This window comes from Rhineura floridana, chromosome 5, assembly GCF_030035675.1.
Source record: "Rhineura floridana isolate rRhiFlo1 chromosome 5, rRhiFlo1.hap2, whole genome shotgun sequence".
In the NCBI taxonomy this organism is placed as follows: domain Eukaryota; kingdom Metazoa; phylum Chordata; class Lepidosauria; order Squamata; family Rhineuridae; genus Rhineura; species Rhineura floridana.
The window spans coordinates 7400240-7420146 of NC_084484.1; the positions used below are offsets into that span (position 1 = coordinate 7400240).

Sequence of the window (19907 nt, forward strand, 5' to 3'; positions counted from 1 at the left end):
GGTTCTGTCCTTTAAAACCCTACATGGTTTCGGCCCAGTCTATCTGAAGGGAGCGCCTCCAGCATCATCAGCGATGCCGTCCAACCAGATCAGCCTCAGAAGGCCTTCTCTCTATCCCACCAGTTAAAACAGCTAGACGGTGAGGACTAGAGAGAGGGCTTTTTCAATTGTGGCCCCCACTTTGTGGAATTCCCTCCCAAATGATCTCTGCTATGCCCCCTCTATGATGAGCTTCTGCTGGACCTTGAAAACCTGGCTCTTCAGGAAGGCTTTTGTGGTGGGTTAGGTTTTATTATTGTTGTTGAGATTTTTAATGTTTTAATGTATTTGTATGTTTTTATTTTGTATGTCGCCCAGAGTGGCTTGACAACCAGCCAGATGGGCAACTAATAAATTTAATAAATAAATAAATAAGAAGAGCAGGTATTGTCATGACCTTAACAAACCGATTCCTTTTATCAGAGATGAAATAAGAGATGCTGGGCAATTTCGTTGGTCTACTTGATATTAGATTTTATTGTCTTAAACTCTACTACCATTTAAACAAATATTTTACAATTGTTTACAGAATTAAAACCCAATCAACAATAAAATGCAGTTAAAAACCCTTTATCCCATAAAAATGGGCAACATTTTGTTTGGCTATGAAACAGTTGTTGGATGTAAGAATGAAGGATGACAGCCAACTAAATTCTTGTGCTAGCACAAGGATTAGTGCTAGGGCAACAGGATTCCCCCCCCACCACCACCATCCCCAAATCAGCTTAAAGGGTTGGAGGAATCTCCAGAGCAGATTTAGGGGCATGAAGTAGGAGGAGGTTCCATTGTTCAAGAAGAAATGCTTGCTCTGACAGAACATCAAGTTTAGCACTACATTGAATACAACCCAGTAAACCCTGTCATGATTGTGTTACATACCATAGGAATTCATACTGCTGGAGATAAGAACAACAGGATACAGATTTTTAAATATATAAGAACTTGTTGGAAACCTAAGTTATGAAAGAAATAATTGTTGAAGTAGTACCTATAAAGCCTGAAGTTCTATCATGCTGCTATTAGGATTATTGGAACAGCATAAAGAAAGAACAGAAACACTTGGTAATGAAACTGTTTATAATAGCCCAGATACTGATGTTGAAATACTGGAAGAAATCAAGTCTATCTACAATAGATGAATGGCACTGAAAGGCTATGCACTTCAATAATGATAAAAATTAGCACTTCAAAAGACTATGAGACAACAGAGAATTCACACTTTTAGAGCCAAATGGTAGTCTTTTGTAATATACTGGAATCAAATTATATGAAGTATGGAAGGAAATGCTGAAACTTGTTTGATTTTGTTAAATTAAAATTCCTCTCTGTTTTTGATGAACATAATTACATATTAACTTTATTTTGCTGTTTATTTCATGAAAACAATTGAAATTAACAATAAAAACACCATTCAGACCCTATAATAGTTGTGGGGAACTGTTTTCCTGATCATGCCCACGTGCCCCACACCTGTCATATATGATAAGAGGTGTGGGGCAGGTAGAGGTGCAGGTGCAGAGAAATAATTGGGAGTCTTAAAGCTCACTTGCTATTGCAAGCAAGGCTTGCTGTCGACAGCAAGCCCCGGTGGGATCCACTGCACTATAGGTTTCCCTTTCAGGAACTCTGTAGGGCAGCCAATCCTTGCCTGAAGTGAGGCTTGCTGTAAGTGCAAATATGCCTTTGCATTGCTGGCTTGAATGCAAGCCAGTGATGCAAAAGATCTTCCTCTGTGGACACAGTTTCATTTTTACTTTTAATTGAAATTTTACTTTGGGTCACCTGATATCATTGTGACGTTAGGTGGTTGACAGGTGAGTGTCCCCAGGCATGGGGTTCATATGAGAGACTCCTTGAGGAAATGAAGACCCAAGCTGTTTAGGGCTTTAAAGGTAAGAAACAGCACTTTGAACTGGAACTGGAAACAAATGGACATCTAGTGCAGGTACTTGAAAACAGTAATTTGAGAATATAAGACCATGACTATAAACAGGCAAGTTTCCGAGTGTGAGTAAAGAAGCTAATTTTAGAGTGAACTTTTGGGAAACTCTCATTAGTGTACTCTGCTTTTTGTAGAAGCATAAAGGCAATCCGTCAGTTGGTGTAGGTTTAAAGCATGAAAATAAAGCATTTGCTTTGAAAAATGAAGAATCAGTCATATCTTATCCTTCCTTGCCCCCTTGCATGCCCCAAAGAGCACCCTTTTTCAGATCTCTGCAGCCCAAACCTCTGCATGCCTACTCAGAATAATTTAAATTTGTTAGTGGCGCTTTCAAGCAAGTTAATCTTTTTCTTTTCTTTTTTTGTCCACCCCCTCCAAATAACAAATGAGTGGGAAGGGGGGCAGAAATAAAAACCTTGCTAGCTGACATTAACAATAAGGATATTTTATCAATCCTAATTTAAATGTATAGATTCATATGTGCAGTGCATATTCCAAATAGGCATTAAATGAGATTATTATAAACCATCCATTCAAACATGAAAGGGCAGTGATAGAAGTGTATAAAATTATGCATGGCATTGAGAAAGTGGATAGAGAAAAGTTCTTCTCCCTCTCATAATACTAGAACTCGTGGACATTCAAAGAAGCTGAATGTTGGAAGATTCAGGACAGACAAAAGGAAGTACTTCTTTACTCAGCGCATAGTTAAACTATGGAATTTACTCCCACAAGACGCAGTAATGGCCACCAGCTTGGATGGCTTTAAAAGAAGATTAGACAAATTCATGGAGGACAGGGCTATCAATGGCTACTAGCCGTGATGGCTGTGCTGTGCCACCCTAGTCAGAGGCAGCATGCTTCTGAAAACCAGTTGCCGGAAGCCTCAGGAGGGGAGAGTGTTCTTGCACTCGGGTCCTGCTTGCGGTCTTCCCCCAGGCACCTGGTTGGCCACTGTGAGTACAGGATGGTGGACTAGATGGGCCACTGGCCTGATCCAGCAGGCTCTTCTTATGTTCTTAATGAGATCTTTACATCACTGAGCAGTGGATGGTGGCTTTTTGTCTTTCCAGCATTGCAGGATAAATCTGTTAGCAACCATAAGGGCTTGCAGAATCCACTTTTGTCCATCTGTTAGTCCTTATATCACAGGAATGTCATTTAGGAGTATTTGTACATCTAAAAATATCAGGGATTTCTCCAAAACAAAGTTAATGCAAACAATAATTTCTTACCAGAAAGACACCTCAGGACATGCCCATATCATATGCCTCAGGGAGATATTTTCAGCGTTACATTGCCAGCATCCCTCAGAGCTAGCTAGTTCCTTCCCATAAAGGCACTGTTTAGTTAAATATACATGATGCATCAATTCTTGAATTAATTTTGATTTTAAATTTAAACTAAAGCTACAAATAGGTGTTAAAGCAACTGTCTGATTTACCTGAATGAAACACTAAATCTCTATTTCATTCATCTCTAAGTTCCTGAGCATTGATTTTAAAACGTTGCATTAAATATGTATAAACAACTATTAGGGGTTTAGTTTTCTGCAAAGATTCAATTATTTCTCCAGCAGTATGGGAGATGCCAAGGCACTCAAAGCTGACTGTCCATAAATAGACACAAAAAGGTGCTGTGGTTGAAGGTAGTGCCATTTAGCACTAGTAAGTGGTATCTAGACCACAAAATTGAAAGTGGCAAAAAATTATCCGTATGATCCTATTAACAGATCTCATGTATAATTCCAACCATCAACCCACAAAATAGTCTGTGTCTCTTATTTTCAAATCCAGATTTCCCCATAAAGTTAACTTTATATGGATTGAATGGTAATCCATATGGCATATGGATATATGGATATGGAGCATATGAATTGAATTGTAACTGAGGAGACCGTATACACCATGCCTCCCTAGACATTTTGATTGCCAGTGGAAACTGTTCTTTCTTTTTTTATATGTGGACCTTAATGCCATCAGAGAGGTGCCGCCATCTCCAAGACTACCCATGCAGGTGTATTTTGCAGAAAGAGATACTTGCTAATCATTTGTATAAGCTAAAATTTATGCCTTTTCATATAAACTAATATCTGGAAAATTAAATCCTCCTTCCAGTTTTGAGAACTGCATCTTTTAAAGTGAAGAATGAGTTGAAGAGGGCCCCAATAAACTTCCAAAATGCCACATACTGGGGAAATACACAAAAAAACGCAAAGCACATAAATTATATCAGTGGCAAAATATTCATCTCAGGTATACTAACCTATCCGAGATACTAATGCCCATCTTTCCAAATCAAAAGATATCTCTGTCATCAGTCTATATTCAGTTTAATCATTTGTGAAATGTCTCTAGGAACGAAAACACTTAAATAAGTTACAACCTCAGGGTGCCAACAAAACTGCTATTTAGATATGTGTTCATGTGCTAACCCATGAATCTCTCAGTTCTGCGTAATTGTGTATGCCAACAATTCCAAACATAAATATCAAAGGGAAAAAGCCCCGCTTTGTACTTCTCTCTAAACCAAACAGACCCAACAGAATTCAATTTGTCCTCACCTGTGCATTAGGGGACAAGTACAAGATTCCAATTCAGTTCATAAATTAATGAAGAAAAGCACACTTTTCCAAAGCAATAGAAATAAACCATCAGTATATTTTGTCAAATGCTTTTTCAGCACCAAGAGAAATAATTGCAAGAGCACCATTTTTATCATTTAAAGCAACCAAATTTGCTACTAGCAAATTCCCTAATCTTTAGTGTTCGTTTTCTGCGCCATATCCACCTCTACAAAATATTTTATTTGTTTTATATATTGCATTCAGAATTTATTTATTATTTATTTATTTATTTTATTCAGCTTATATCCCGCCCGACTAGCAAACAGTTCTCTGGGCGGCAAACATAGAAACATATACAATAATAAAATTACAAGATCAATATAACAAATATAAAAGTACATCATCTAAAATACCAATTACAACATTTACATAAATAACTTAGATTAAAATGCCTCAGAGAAGAGAAAGGTTTTAACCTGGCGCCGAAAAGATAATAGTGTCGGCGCCAGGCATACCTCCTCGGGGAGACTATTCCACAATTCGGGGGCCACCACTGAGAAGGCCCTAGATCTTGTTACTACCCTCCGGGCCTCCCTATGGGTCGGGACCCGGAGGAGGGCCTTCGTAGTAGACCGTAGTGTACGAACCGGTTCATAACGGGAGAGGCGTTCCTGCAGGTATCGTGGTCCCGCGCCGTATAAGGCTTTATAGGTTAATACCAACACTTTGAATCTGGCCCGGTAGGATATTGGAAGCCAGTGCAGGCGAGCCAGAACAGGTGTTATATGCTCAGACCGCTTAGTTCTTGTTAGCAGTCTGGCTGCCGTATTTTGCACTAGCTGTAGCTTCCAAACCGTCTTCAGAGATAGCCCTACGTAGAGCGCGTTGCAGTAGTCCAAACGTGAGGTTACCAGAGCATGAATCACTGATGTAAGGTCCTCCTTACTCAGATAGGGACGTAGCTGGGCTACCAACCAAATTTGGTAAAACGCATTCCGTGCCACCGAGGCTACATGGGCCTCGAGTGATAGGGAAGAGTCTAAAACGACTCCCAAACTACGAACCTGATCCTTTAGGGGGAGTGTAACCCCGTCCAGGACAGGGTATGTATCCACCATCTGACCAGAGAAACCATCCACCACCAGCATCTCAGTCTTATCCGGATTGAGTCTCAGTTTGTTAGTTCTCATCCAGTCCATTGTCGCGTCCAGACAACGGTTCAGCACATCGACCGCCTCACCTGAAGAAGATGAAAAGGAGAAGTAGAGCTGCGTGTCATCAGCGTACTGATGACAATGCACTCCAAAACTCCGGATGACTGCACCCAACGGCTTCATATAGATATTAAAGAGCATGGGAGACAAGACCGAACCCTGCGGGACCCCATATTGGAGAACCCACGGGGTCGAGCAATGTTCCCCAAGTATTATCTTCTGGAGACGGCCCGCCAAGTAGGAGCGGAACCACTGCCAAGCAGTGCCTCCAACACCCAACTCCGCAAGTCTCTCCAGAAGGATACCATGGTCGATGGTATCAAAAGCCGCTGAGAGATCAAGGAGAATCAACAGAGTTACACTCCCTCTGTCTCTCTGCCAATATAGGTCATCACACAGGGCGACCAAGGCCGTCTCAGTGCCAAAACCAGGTCTGAAACCCGACTGAAATGGATCTAGATAATTTATTTAGATTTTATTAAATGTATATCCCATCCTTCCTCCCAAAGGAACCCAGGGCAGCACACACATCACCATCAATACAGTTAAAAATAAAACTGCATTTTTAAAGCCTCTCAACCAGTGACATACTCTCACAGCTAATAATTTCAAGGTTGTCAGGAACAGCAACTTTCAGCCATTAAATGCCTGGGTATACAGGAAAGTTTTGAAATTACATTTGAAAGTTAATAAAAAGGAGGCAGACACACCCTCACCAGGGAGGGCATATTACCAATAGGGAACTGCTATCAAGAAGGCCTTGTCATGGGTCACTGCTAACTGCACAGCACCAAAGCAAAATTGCTTCCAGTATTCTAAATGCAGGAGCAAAGTATGTTTGTGTAATGGCAGGGGGTTCTTTGCTGAGCCCCTTACTGGATTTCTGCTACTGAATTTACTTTTTCACAGATGATGGGGCTGACTTTAGTGTCATTACATATCTTTCCAACATCATAGGTGCACAGATCGAGTGACAAAGAATTTATGTAAATTCTTAGACTAATGGTTATTTATTCTAGTTTATTTCTATCAATACACAGTACAAAACGTACACAGGAAAAAAATTAGGAACACAAACTTGGTAACTAAATCTGTCACTTTTGAAAACATTCTATTAATCATTAATGATCAATTAGAATTTATACAAGTAAAATTTAAGATTTGTACATATTAAATGATTCATTTATTCTAACATTCTGATAAACAGTCTAGCAATTTCATTTTAGTACCTGTGTTTTTAATTAACCTATAATACCTCTGATTTTAAAGTATGATACTTTTTTGCTTTCTGTATTGTAAAAAAAAACTTTGTTCCACTGTTATAAAGAATAATTGGAAGTAACCCATCCCCCCCCAAATAAATTATGTGTTCTTAAATATCAAGACTCTGAGCCAAACACTGCTTTCCCAATCTTTTAAGGATGGTTATTCTCCCCTCCTCCCTCCAGTATCTGACTATTAGAATCCAGGCCAAAGCCAACATATTGACAATCATTTTGCTACTTTTAGTATCTACTATTAACTTATCCAATTTACCTAATAAGGTGAACATTGTGTAATTTATACCTTGTTATTCCTGTGACAATTACAGTCCCAAATTTTCTTAAATCTTTGCAAAACCACCAAATATGTATGAATTGTGCCGCCCACATTTCCACCCATGAGCTCTCAATTATATTTTTCGCAATCTCAAATTGGTTTGTGGATTTTATTTATTTACTATTTATTTTTATTTATTATTTAATTTATACCCTGCCCTTCCTCCCAGCAGGAGCCCAGGACAACAAACAAAAGCAGTAAAAACACTTTAAAGCATCATAAAAACACCTTAAAATACATTAAAACAAAACAACTTTAGAAACATTCTTTAAAAAAGCTTTAAAAACATCTTAAATAAAAAAGGTTAAAAAAACATAATGCTTTAAAAAAAGTTTTTTTAAAAAATGATTTAAATTGTGTTTTTCTTTGTATACCACATGGACAGCTTTCTGAACAAGCAGTTTATAAATTTCTATATAATAAATAAATAAATAAAGATGTACAAAACAAACATCAGCCTATAAAAGTTTTCTTTTGCTACCATATTAATATATTAATACTACGCCTGCAAATCTCAGGAAGGACTGCGATCTAAGATACATGCAGTAATTTGAGTGTTGTGAACAGGAGACAGGATTAAGAGAAGGTAGAAAAGAGTGTTTGACATAAATATAACAGACATGCAAAAGAAGGTTGTTTTCAACAAAGGTCCAAAATACTATAACACAGGAAAGAAGCAAAGTGAGAAGAACACCAAGAAACATAAAAAAAATGTAAATCTCCATTTTGAGATGCAGTCCTGATTGCAGGTGTTGCCACCTCCCACCATATGATCAGAGGCACATGTTACCAAATTCTTCAAAGCTACACAGAGAGTGGATTGGACTGTGAAAGACCAATCCAAATTGTGTTTGTATTTTTACCAATTTGTAGGGCAGTCCAATATCTCAGAGAGGAGGTCGGGTCTCCTGCTCCCCTGGTGCATTCACTCTAGCTGCCCAATTTCCCTGCTTTTTAAAGTGATAGAAATATCTGTTGGCTATAGGTATGTTCTTAAACTGCAAGGGTGTTTTTGCCTATTAGTGAATGTTTATCCTAGGGCTTTGCTAATTGGAATGAACTTATTAATACTTGACTGCAATAATTTAAGAAATAAAGGTGAAAATTGTGTGTTTTAACCTTTTAATGCCAGATTTAAAACTTACCCCTTTTGTAATTTCTGTTGGAAAAAGTTCTTTAGCTGTTCTGACTTTCTTTAGATGTTCTATAGGTTTATTTCTTGGACAGGTGAAACAAAATTGAACTTGACAATGATTCCATTTTCAGCAAGTATGTGTTACTAAACCTGCATTTCCAAGATAATTGGAACGTAGGGGGCTCTTAAGGGGATTATACCACACCTCTGCCTGACTCAGGTGGGGGCATTTTGAAAGCAGCTGGAGGCATCTGCATGTGGGAATGGCTTGGATGAAGTTTTCCTTTCCCCTCCATCTCCCATTAACTTTACAAGGGAAGCCACCCTGGGCTCCTGCTGGGAGGAAGGGCAGGATAGAAATCAAATAATAAATAAATAAATAAGGGGAACACTGCATGGTTTTCATCATAACATCAAGTTTCCTAAGATAAATTCAGTTAATCTATGGGAAGGTATCTTATTCCTGTGCTTTCAATTAAGCCAGGGGAAGGTATCTTATTGTTTAGTTTTCTAAACCTGTAGGCCATCTTCATGGATCATGCTTAACCATGATTTTATGTGACGTACATGAGAGCGAACAAGTTGAAGTGAACTATGCTCCCTTCTGTATGGCTGGGAGGAGGACTCTATTAGCAGTGACTTCCATTTTCACTGAATTTTGGCTTGTCATGTTGTCTGGACCAGGGATAGTGGTTATAACAAACTATGGTCAGTTTCGGAACAACCAACTTCAAACCATAGCTTCCGAAGCTGTCTTGTTAAATCGTCCAGAGTATGTTATAAACCACAATCCCCGATCCTGACAACAACAAGCTAAGGAAGAGGAGAAGTGAAGCTAAAACTTTGCCACAGATCTCCTCCTAGCCGTGTCAGAGGACTTGCGAAGTACCAAAGCTTCTGACGGCTCCTTACTCATGCTCTTGTTTAGCATAATGTATAAACGCAGTATAATTCCCAATTTGAGCTGCTTGTGTCATTTGGTAGTTGTTTGGACCTATGCACATGTATCGTAAGTCAATTTGGGTTATCATTCATGTACAGCTATGTGGATTGGCATTACTGCTTTCAGCAGTCACTGTTGCCTGACACAGTGTGTGTTGTGTTGTCCCACAAGGCTGTTTTACTGCACAGAATTGGGAGTCCAAGGGAAATAGTGGTGATGAAAATGGATTCTAAATGCATTTGATGCCTTTGTTGTAGAGGAATGGATGTCAAACTGAACTTTTGTTACATTGGAAGTCAAACTGATTGTCTACCTGTTTAGCTTTGAATAACATAGAGAAATTTATGTGTAACATGGAGAGAAATTAGAATGGTCATTCTGATTTGCAGAATAATAAATTGATGTCATGGCATATGTCTGCATTCAGTAAATACAATTTTTTACTGATTTTTCTCAAAATGGCATTTTTTTCTAGATAATAGTTTTTTTTTTTACTAAACTACTGTTCACTCCTTGGGTCATACTGTTATGTTTTAACTCACTTATAAGCAGCTGTCCTCTGAATTGGGGAATTTTGCTTCTATGGTGCAGTTCTTCTCAAAGCAAAATTGTGCTAATTGATGTTGTTTGACTTGTCAAGCAAGACATTTAACTGTGGGCTATACAGAGATTTGTAGAAAATGTCATGTTAAATTTCTGCATTTGCACTTGCAGAAGCTGACAGAGGCCTTAAAACAGATGCCAGATGATGCAGAGAATTACTGTCAACGGGCTTATGCTCACATTCTTCTACAAAATTACCATGGTAACATCCCTTATTTGATGCTGTTTATATCCTAAATGTGCTAAAAATGTTTTTAGTATCAGTGATGGTGTAAAATGTAATTTGATCTGTATTGCTGTTCTTTAAATGCTAATACCTGGACATGCCTCTCAAAAACCTAAGAAGAGCTTGCTGGATCAGGCCAATAGCTCCTCTAGCCCAGCATCCTGTTTTTACAGTGGCCAACCAGAAGCCTTTGGGAAGTCCGTAAGCAGGACCTGAGCTCAAGAGCACTCTCCCCTCCTACAGTTTCCATCAACTGGTATTCAGATGCATACTGCCTCTGGTGCCATCATGGGAGTAGGCATTGATAGCCTTACTCTCCATGTATTTGTCTGATCCTCTTTTAAAGCCATCGAAGTTGGTGTCCATCACTGCCTCCTGTGGGAGCAAATTCCATAGTTTAACCACGTACTGTGGGAAGTACTTTCATTTGTCTGTCCTGTATCTTTCAAAGTTTATTTATTTATTATTTGATTTATATCCCACCCTTCCTCCCAGCAGGATCCCAGGGTGGCATCATTGAAGTTCAGCTTCATTGGATGCCCTTGTGCTCTTGTGTTATGAGAGAGGGAGAAAAGCTTCTCTATCCACTTTCTCTATTCCATGAATAATTTTACACACTTCTATCATGTCACCTCTTGATTACCTTTTCTCTAAACTAAAAAAATGCTGTAACTTTTCTGATAGGAGAGTTGCTCCATCCCTTTGATCATTTTAGTTGCTCTTTTCTGAACCTTTTCCAACTCTACACTATTTTTTTAAGGTGAGGAGGCTAGAACTGTGTACAGTATTCCAAATGTGATAGCATCTTAAATTTGTTCAACTGCATTATGTTAGTGTCAGTTTTCTTTTCAGTTCCTTTCCTAATGATCTCTAGCATGGATTTTGTCATTTTGTTACCTGCTGCACACTAGGCCGACATCTTCACTGAGCTATCCACTATGACCCCAAGGTCTCATTCCTAGTCAGTTGCTGCCCATTCAGACCCTGTGACCGTATATGTGATATTAAGACTTTTTGCCCCGGCATGCTTCACTTTGCATTTGTTTACACTGAATTGTATTTGCCATTGTATTGCCCATTCACTCAGCTTGGAGAGGTTCTTTTGGAGCTCTTCGCAGTCCCTTTTTGTTTTAGTAACCCTGAAAAATGTTTCATTGGCAAATTTGGCCATCTTACTGCTCACTCCTAATTCTAGATCTTTAATACAATAAAAAACACAGGTCTCAATACATCCTTAAGAGACTCTACTTTCTTTCAGTGGGAGAACTGTCCATTTATTCCTACCCTCTGCTTCCTGTTTCTTAGCCAGTTCCTGATCCATAACTGGTCAGCTGAATCACTATCTATATGCTTGTTGACCCTCTCAAGGTGTGCTCTAATAAGTAAGTGAGACAAGGCTTACTTTTGTGGAAGCCATGCCGATTCTGCTTCAACCAGGCTTGTTCTTCTATATGCTTGGTTATTTTATCTTTAACAGTACCTCCCACCAGTTTTCCCAGAACAGATTAAGCTAACCAGCCTGTAATTTCTAGGATCTTCCCTTCTTAAAAAATGGTGTTACAGTGTTAAGTTCCCAGTCCTTGGGTATGGTGGTGGATCTGAGGGACAGGTTACATATTTTTGATCAGCAATTTCATATTTGAGTTCTTTGTGAACTCTTGTGTGGCTGCCATCCAGACCCAATGATTTGTCAGTTTTTATTTTGTTTCTTAGCCCTAGAATGTTGTCTCTTGTCATCACTATTTCCCTCAGTTCCTCAGTCTCCCTTCTTGCAAAAGCTTTTTCAGGCACAGGGATCTGCTCTATATCTTCCACTGTGAAGACCTGTGCAAATAATTCATTCCATTTTTCTGCAATCTCCTTATTCTCTAGCTCAGCTTTGACTCCCTTGTTTTCCAAGGGTTCAGTCACCTTCCAAGCTGGTCTGCTGCAACTGATGTATTAAAAGATTTGTTGTTGTTGTTGGTCTGTGTGTTTTTAACAATGTGCTCCTCAAATTCTTTAACATCCCTTTTTGTATGCTTGGATTTGTTTTACCAAAGTTTTTGTTCCTTTTTTATAGGAAGCTGCCTTGTTGCTAATAGCATCTTTGACCTTGCTGTTAACCACCCTGGTATCCTCTTGGCCCTCCTGATCTTCAGTATACTCTCCAGTTGAGCTTTCAATATTGTGTTTTTAAACAACTTGCAAGCATTTTGGAGTGATTTCACCCTCTTGACTTAGCTTTTCAACTTCGTTTTTACCAGTCCCTTCATTTTTTTGGAAGCTTCTCCTTTTGAAGTCAAATGTCATATTACTTACGTATCATACCCAGGATTTAAATTAAATTACACTTTGTGATGATTAATTGTAACACTAAATTCAACAAAACCTGTTCATAGTAGTAAAACACTTGGCTGTTTCATATTAATTAGCAGCCTTGTATAGCTTTAAAAATCTGGGTTTGGGTTTTTGTTTTTTTGCTCCATTCCCCCCCCCCCAACTCCCAAGTAGGATTTGCTTGTGCTGTTCACAATATACCTTCTTGGAATGCTCACAGTTTATGTCAATGCTTGATATTTTCATCTGTATTGCACTCTTATTTGTGCTAGATATATTTACTTCAAAATAACTTCCATTGGCTTGGATCCAAAGGTGGTAATGTTCAACTTACACAATGATGGTGGGGTTTCCCCAGTTTTTGTGGCAACTTTGCTCATCTTGCTGCAGTTCGCTGTGCCTCACATGCTATGCTGGGCCACTGGTTCCTACAACTTCAGGAGAAGGTTTGGCGTTATCAAGGAACTTAGCTCACTGAAACTCTGCATGTGTCCTGAAACTGTATGGATGATTTGGCTTTGCTCTGAGCAATGAGAGTATCTTTGCAGTGGATAGGATAAGCCCTTATTTTGTGAGACAGTGATGTTCCCAGCACATGACACCCATAAACTCTGTTATGTTTATATTGGGAGAGGTGGTTGAGGTGTTAGACCAGTGCTTGGACGTGGTGATGGGCTGGATGTGGGTCAATAAATTGCAACTGAATCCTGAAAAGACAGAGGTGTTGTGTTCTGAGTTCTTGAGTCTGGGAGGCTGAGGAGATGACCTGTTCTGCATGGGGGTGCACTCCCCTGGAAAGAGCAGCTCCATTTCTTGTGGATATTCCTGGATCCAACATTGTCCCTGGTGGCTCTGATGGCATGTATGATTTAGGAGTGCCTGTTTCCAGTGATGGCTGGTTTGTCAGCTATGTCCCTTTTGGGCAGAGATCCTTTGGCCACTGAATTCATAGGGATAGAATACTAGAGTTGGAAGGGGCCTACAAGGCCATTGAGTGCAACCCCAATTCCATGCTCGCGTAACCTCCAGACTGGCTTATTGCAACACACTCTGTGTGGGGCTGCCCTTGAAAACTCAGAAACTTCAATTGGTCCATAATGCAGCAACCAAATTACTGGCTGGAGTTCCATCTAGAAAACACACAACCCTGTTTAAAACAGCCACACTGCTTACCAGTTCTTTTCTGGGCCCAATTCAAAATGCTTCCATTAGTGTTTAAATTAGGCCCCAGATAGAGTAGGATCTCGCTATGATGTGGGTTGCTGTACTGTGGTTTCAGATACACTATGGGTATGACAATGTCCCCAAGTATAAAATTGTATACAGTACTGCAGTTTTCATTATAATATGGGACCCCTATACAGCGGTGCATCCTTTGTCCCCCGATCCCCAAATTATAATGAGGTTCTACTGTATCCGAAAGACATTCTTTGCTACAGACCCTCTGACAGAGGGATCTTCTTGGTAGTTCCACAGCCCTCAGAAGTTCAGTGGGTGGCAGCCTGGCAGAGGGCAGCCCCTAAGATGTGGCATTCACTCCCCACTGACATCTGCCTGGTGCACTGAATGTATAGTTGTCGCCATAGATGCACCTCTTTATCTTTGCCGTCTGAGACATATTTTAAGACTCACCCTGATATATTGACAGTAATTTATTTTAAATGATTTTAATGTTGTATACTTAAATTGTTGTAACCTGTCCTGGGAACTTGTGGGGAAGGCTGGATATGAGATCTAATAAATAAATAATGTCAGTCACAAGCAGGAGATTGCATCCTGTCCTAATTAATTATAGAATCCATTACCACACATAATGCATGCAACACCAATTCAGGCAGTAATCCCCCAGTGGGAATAAATGAATATTAGCTGGTAAGCATACCCTGCCTTAATTAAGTACCCTTTTTCAGCAGGGCAAGAATATGTTGTGGTTGTGATTGTTATTTATTAAATTTATACCTTGCTTCTCTTCCCAGCCCAGGGTGGCAAAAAACACTATAAAACATCATGAAAACAGACATTGAAATATTAAAACATCTTTAAAAGCAATGTTGTTAAAGACTGTGTTAATTAAACTCAAGATTATTCATTTATTCTTAAATTTGTGCCCCTTCTTCCTAGATTAATCTTTTTTGCATTTTCTGAGCACTAACAAACTCAGCCCTTTTCAGCAAAGTCAAGAGCACCTTTTTAAAAATAGATTGAATGCTCCAAAATGACGCAGTAGCTGAGCTCTCTCTCACCTTGTGGCATGACAGTTAACTCCACTCATGATGTTCCAGAAACTCTCCATGTGTGTGTTTTGCTTAGAGATATTACTTAGGTACAAGCCTGGATTCTAAAAACAAACTCTCATTCAGGGTGCGGCAGTGAGACCAGTTTTTCCTATAAGTGGGTGCACAAGGCACCCCCATTTTATTCAGCTTCTTGGGACACTTCTAGGAGGCTAATCTATACCGCTCTTTTTAAAGGTGTGCCACCCTATGATGAACAGTTGGAGGAGCCTCAGCTTGACCCTTTCCTCATTTCCACCCTTCCTTTTGTTCTCCTGCCTCCAAGCCATGTATGCTTGTTTGTTTTCTGGACAAGTCAGGAGCTCTTTGCCAAGAGATGCCAGTTAGTACTAACATCCCATAGTTAAAGAGAGACAGCAGTCATTGTACCCAGTAGTTTATGGTGCTGCTGAAATGGGAGCCTCTGATTTCTCATAACTGTTTTTAATTGTTTTTACACTTTTTGTTTTGTGGTTGTAACTATTTTTATTTTTCTAATTTTTATATTTTCATATTTCTATTTTTCTAATTGTATATTTTATTGTTGAAATCCACCCTTAGACTTTATGGTAAAGTATGAGTAAGAAAGCAGATAAATAAATAAAATTCTGGCATTCGCCAGACAGGAGAGGTACTCCTTTGCATATAATTCTTTCTCCTTTCTGGTTCTTTCACATTCGCCAAACCTAAGCAAGATCTTAAAGACTCCTTTTCAGGATTCTTTGTTAGGAGATGCTCCAATTCTAGCCTCTCCCCTCCATCTCTGCATCAGTAATTAAGGCAATGCATGGGTGGGTTTGCCTATGTACGCATAATTAGCCCATTCTTTTCTGTATTTTTTGTATGGCTACAGAAGCTATAAAATAGCTGTCACTCATAAATTAGTTATATTGGCATAGTATCCTTTATTCATTGATAAATAAATACTGTCATTGCAGCGATGATGTGGTTATTGCTGGCTCTACAGAGCAAGTGCACTGTGAAGCCATCAAGCCCCCCCCCCCCGGGTCCCTAAAGGAACTTTTGAACTTTAGAGGTCTCTGCCAGAGGTGTCTGGTGAACCCTGTCCTTAGACTGAAGTTAGAGTTGTTGTCATCATAGGATCCCTTAACTGAAATTCCTCCCTCCCAAGCTTGTACTACTTAGGATTCCATATAATATACCTCTAGTCCAGCTCCTGCTTCTTGCCTGTTCTGCTCTAGCCTGCCCTGTGATGGTTTATATCATTCTGGCAGAAGTCCTTTCAGGGCAAGGCCCAATTACTTCTGTTTCCGGCCTTTTCTGCCACCACCACCTCTCTCCGTGCCAATCTTTCTCTCTTTACCTTTCTTATCTCTGTTTATCCCTTCATAGCCTTTATGTCTACTCCTTTGCCTCCAGATGCCCCCTCCTTCCTGGCTATCTGAGTTTCTCTCTGGAAATGCTCAGCTTCAGTTACCCTTCCTTCTGACAATGTCTCAGGTTCTCTTGCTCCCTTTCCTTGCTTAATCTCCCAAGGACCACCTGCTGCTGCTCTGTATGCTCTGCCTTTATCTAGCTGCTGGTTGTGCATCTCTGGTTTTTCTGCAACATGGCTCTGCCCCACCCCTTCAAGTCCCAAGACACTAATATTGGTCCATGCTAAATTCCCCAAATTTAACAAGGTTATCAAAGCCAGTGTACTTCTGTCTGTGCGCACAATAATCTCCAGTAAAGATCCCAAGTGTAGCATTGTTAATTCCCTAATTAGCAGACGCAAAAGGGAAAAGCACCAAACTGAAGGCAGGAAAGAGAGACAGGCTCTGGTGCTGAGTAGATTTATTGTAAACTCGACGTGTTTCAGAATTATCCTTCTTCAGGAGCAGTGGAGATCTGTTTTCTTTACTCTGTCCAGGCAATTCCAGTTTGGTTTGCGGTTTGTGTTTAGTGTGGAGCTGGACAAAGAATTTGAATTGCCTGGACAGAGTAAAGAAAACAGATCTCCACTGCTCCTGAAGAAGGATAATTCCGAAACGCATCGAGCTTACAATAAATCTACTCAGCACCCAGAGCCTAATTCCCTAATTAGCCTTTTAGTGAGTACCTGTGTAAGATACATGTTCACACACTGGTACTTAACAGATCTAGTAATGGGGGTGGGATGCAGGCATCTGCATAGGGAAGGGAGAAGCAAAATATTCCATGAATGGTGCTCTGTTCTTTTTATGAAATAGAAATTAGGATCCAAGGCATCATCCATATTTACATATCTTGTATAGCTGGGTGGTAAATTCAGAAGCTGTTGCTTTTACTTTTGCTTATCTGTAGTTTGTCATGTCAGCAAGCTGTGTTTAACATTAAATGTGGTTAATTTTGAACAAACCAATGTCAAACTAAAGCTTCTGAAGCTGACTTTTTTTTTAAACATGCCATAGTTAAGATTAACCACAGTTCTGTGTCCTGACAGCATAGCAAGCTGTGGTTAATCAAAAGCAGAAGTTTCAAAACTCCTCCAACCTCTACAGGAGGAGGAGAAGAGTGCATGAACCCAAGACTTGCTGTGGCTTGCCATCACTCATTCATATTGTGCTATACTATGGTTTGGCATGATATGCAAACACATTTATTACAGATGTCATGTGGACTGTCTATCTGGCTTGACCTGGTTTGCATGTCACATTAAACAGTAGTTAAAATAAACTATGGTTCAGTACAGTGGTAGCTGGTGACCATTGGGACTGGTAAGACAGAAGGCAGGGAGACCAGTGATAGGTGGAGTCAGAGCCTATCATAGGCAAAGCCAACTAATTCAATTTTTGTCTCCATCCTCCTCCCTACTTAGTTCTACAAGAGCAACACTGGGACTAAGGAGCAGGAAGATGACAGCCAGTGCCACCCCTTGGATTGGTTGTTAAGTTGGAAGGCAGGCATGTGGGGGGTGGCTGAGGGCAGAGTGGGGTTGGTGGGGCAGTGCTCCATTTCCTCTAGTGGACCAGTTGCCACTGGTTTAATGTGAACAGTCAGCATGCTAGTGCATGCTGCTGAAATTGTGGGTCCTTTGCTGCTGGTATTGTGCTTTTAGGAAACAAGCCATAGTCTGGTTTGTTGTGTTGTCCAAATGTGGGCCTGTCATTTGTTTCTCCTAAACAAGCCACAAGTGTTAAGCCAAGAACAAACCTTGCCTTCTGCTTGTGCTTTCTTTGGATCAAAACAAATAAGGATGTGTGAGCCAGGTCTTTAAATTGTGGAAGCCTAAAGTAACACAAATATCCTTTAGTAACCTAAAGTAACACAAAACATTTAAAGGGGAAAATAAGGTGTCTGATCTTTATTTTCTGGTTAAAGACTTTTAAAATTAATTGAACAACTAATTTGAAGTCATCGTTTTAAATTGTTTTTCTCATAAAGATTTAGAATTATGAGACATAATTTTGTATACACAAAGAAAAAAATTAAACTGGTACACATGTCCAGAAAAGGGAAAAAGAAGTATTCCAGAAAGTATTATAATAAATATCATTTGTATACAAGTCTATTCTTGTGTGAATTATGTATTTTGACTATTACCTTCACCACGATTTCTTGTTAAATAAAGTCTAAAACAACTTTTTCTGTGTTTTGTTTTGTTGTTCCTTCTCGTGTTTTCTTTTAATGTGATTTTTAATACATTAGAAACCTGTGTTAAATGGCCTGTTCCTTTTCTTTTACAGGTAGTACTTGTCATTTTTTCCACCCAGTATTTGGCAACTAAAAGTCTTGCTATTATTCTTGCCATCATAGATGTATCTTTTCTAGATAATTTATCTGGTACTTATTTATTATCACAACTCAGTGTTTGAAACTGAGAATACTGTTGTAGTCTAAATGAAATTTGGAAAACTTCAGATGTAGGTTTGCCTTTTTTTCTAGTAAGGTTTGTGTATGTTTTATTTCTAATATATGTTGTTGTTATGTGCCTCCAAGTCGACTACGACTTATGGCGACCCTATGAATCAGTGACCTCCAAGAGCATCTGTCATGAACCACCCTGTTCAGCTCTTGTAAGTTCAGGTCTGTGGCTTCCTTTTTGGAATCAATCCATCTCTTGTTTGGCCTTCCTCTTTTTCTACTTCCTTCTGTTTTCCCCAGCATTATTATCGTTTCTAATGAATCATGTCTTCTCATGATGTGTCCAAAGTATGATAACCTCAGTTTCATCATTTTAGCTTCTAGTGACAGTTCTGGTTTAATTTGTTCTAACACCCAATTATTTGTCTTTTTCGCAGTCCATGGTATGTGCAAAGCTCTCCTCCAGCACCACATTTCAAAGGAGTTGATTTTTCTCTTATCCGCCTTTTTCACTGTCCAACTTTCACATCCACACATAGAGATCGGGAATACCATGGTCTGAATGATCCTGACTTTGGTGTTCAGTGATACATCTTTGCATTTGAGGACCATTTCTAGTTCTCTCAGTCCCCAGTCCTAGACTTCTTCTGATTTCTTGACTATTGTCTCCATTTTGGTTAATGACTGTGCCAAGGTATTGATAATCCTTGACAGGTTCAGTGTCCTGATTATCAGCTTTGAAGTTACATAAATCTTCTGTTGTCATTACTTTAGTCTTTTTGACGTTCAGCTGTAGTCATGCTTTTGTGCTTTCCTGTTTAACTTTCATCAGCATTCGTCTCATATCATTACTGGTTTCTGCTAAGAGTAAGAGTATCTGCATATCTTAAATTATTGATATTTCTCCCTCCAATTTTCACACCTCCATCTTGGTCCAATTCCCCTTTCAGTATATGTTCTGCGTACAGATTAAACGAATTGGGTGATAAAATACACCCCTGTCTCACACCCTTTCCGATGGGGAACCAATTGGTTTCTCCATATTCTGTCCTTACAGTAGCCTCTTGTCCAGAGTATAGGTTGCACATTAGGACAATCAGATGCTGTGGCACCCCTATTTCTTTTAAAGCATTCCATAGTTTTTCATGATCTACACAGTCTATAAAGCACAGGGTGATTTTCTTCTGAAATTCCTTGTTCCATTCCATTATCCAATGTATGTTTGCTATATGATCTCTGGTGCCTCTTCCCTTTCTATATCC

General features: G+C 39.5%; 1 protein-coding gene across 3 annotated transcripts in view; it reads left to right on the forward strand.

Annotated features, from left to right (window-relative positions):
- Positions 1–19907, forward strand: part of SUGT1 (SGT1 homolog, MIS12 kinetochore complex assembly cochaperone) — an 86104-nt gene that overhangs the window by 14590 nt on the left and 51607 nt on the right. For all 3 annotated transcript variants that reach the window (XM_061629944.1, XM_061629945.1, XM_061629947.1), the window contains one exon: positions 10153–10243. In XM_061629944.1, coding sequence (XP_061485928.1) covers positions 10153–10243 — 91 coding nt within the window. The remainder of the gene's footprint in view (positions 1–10152; positions 10244–19907) is intronic.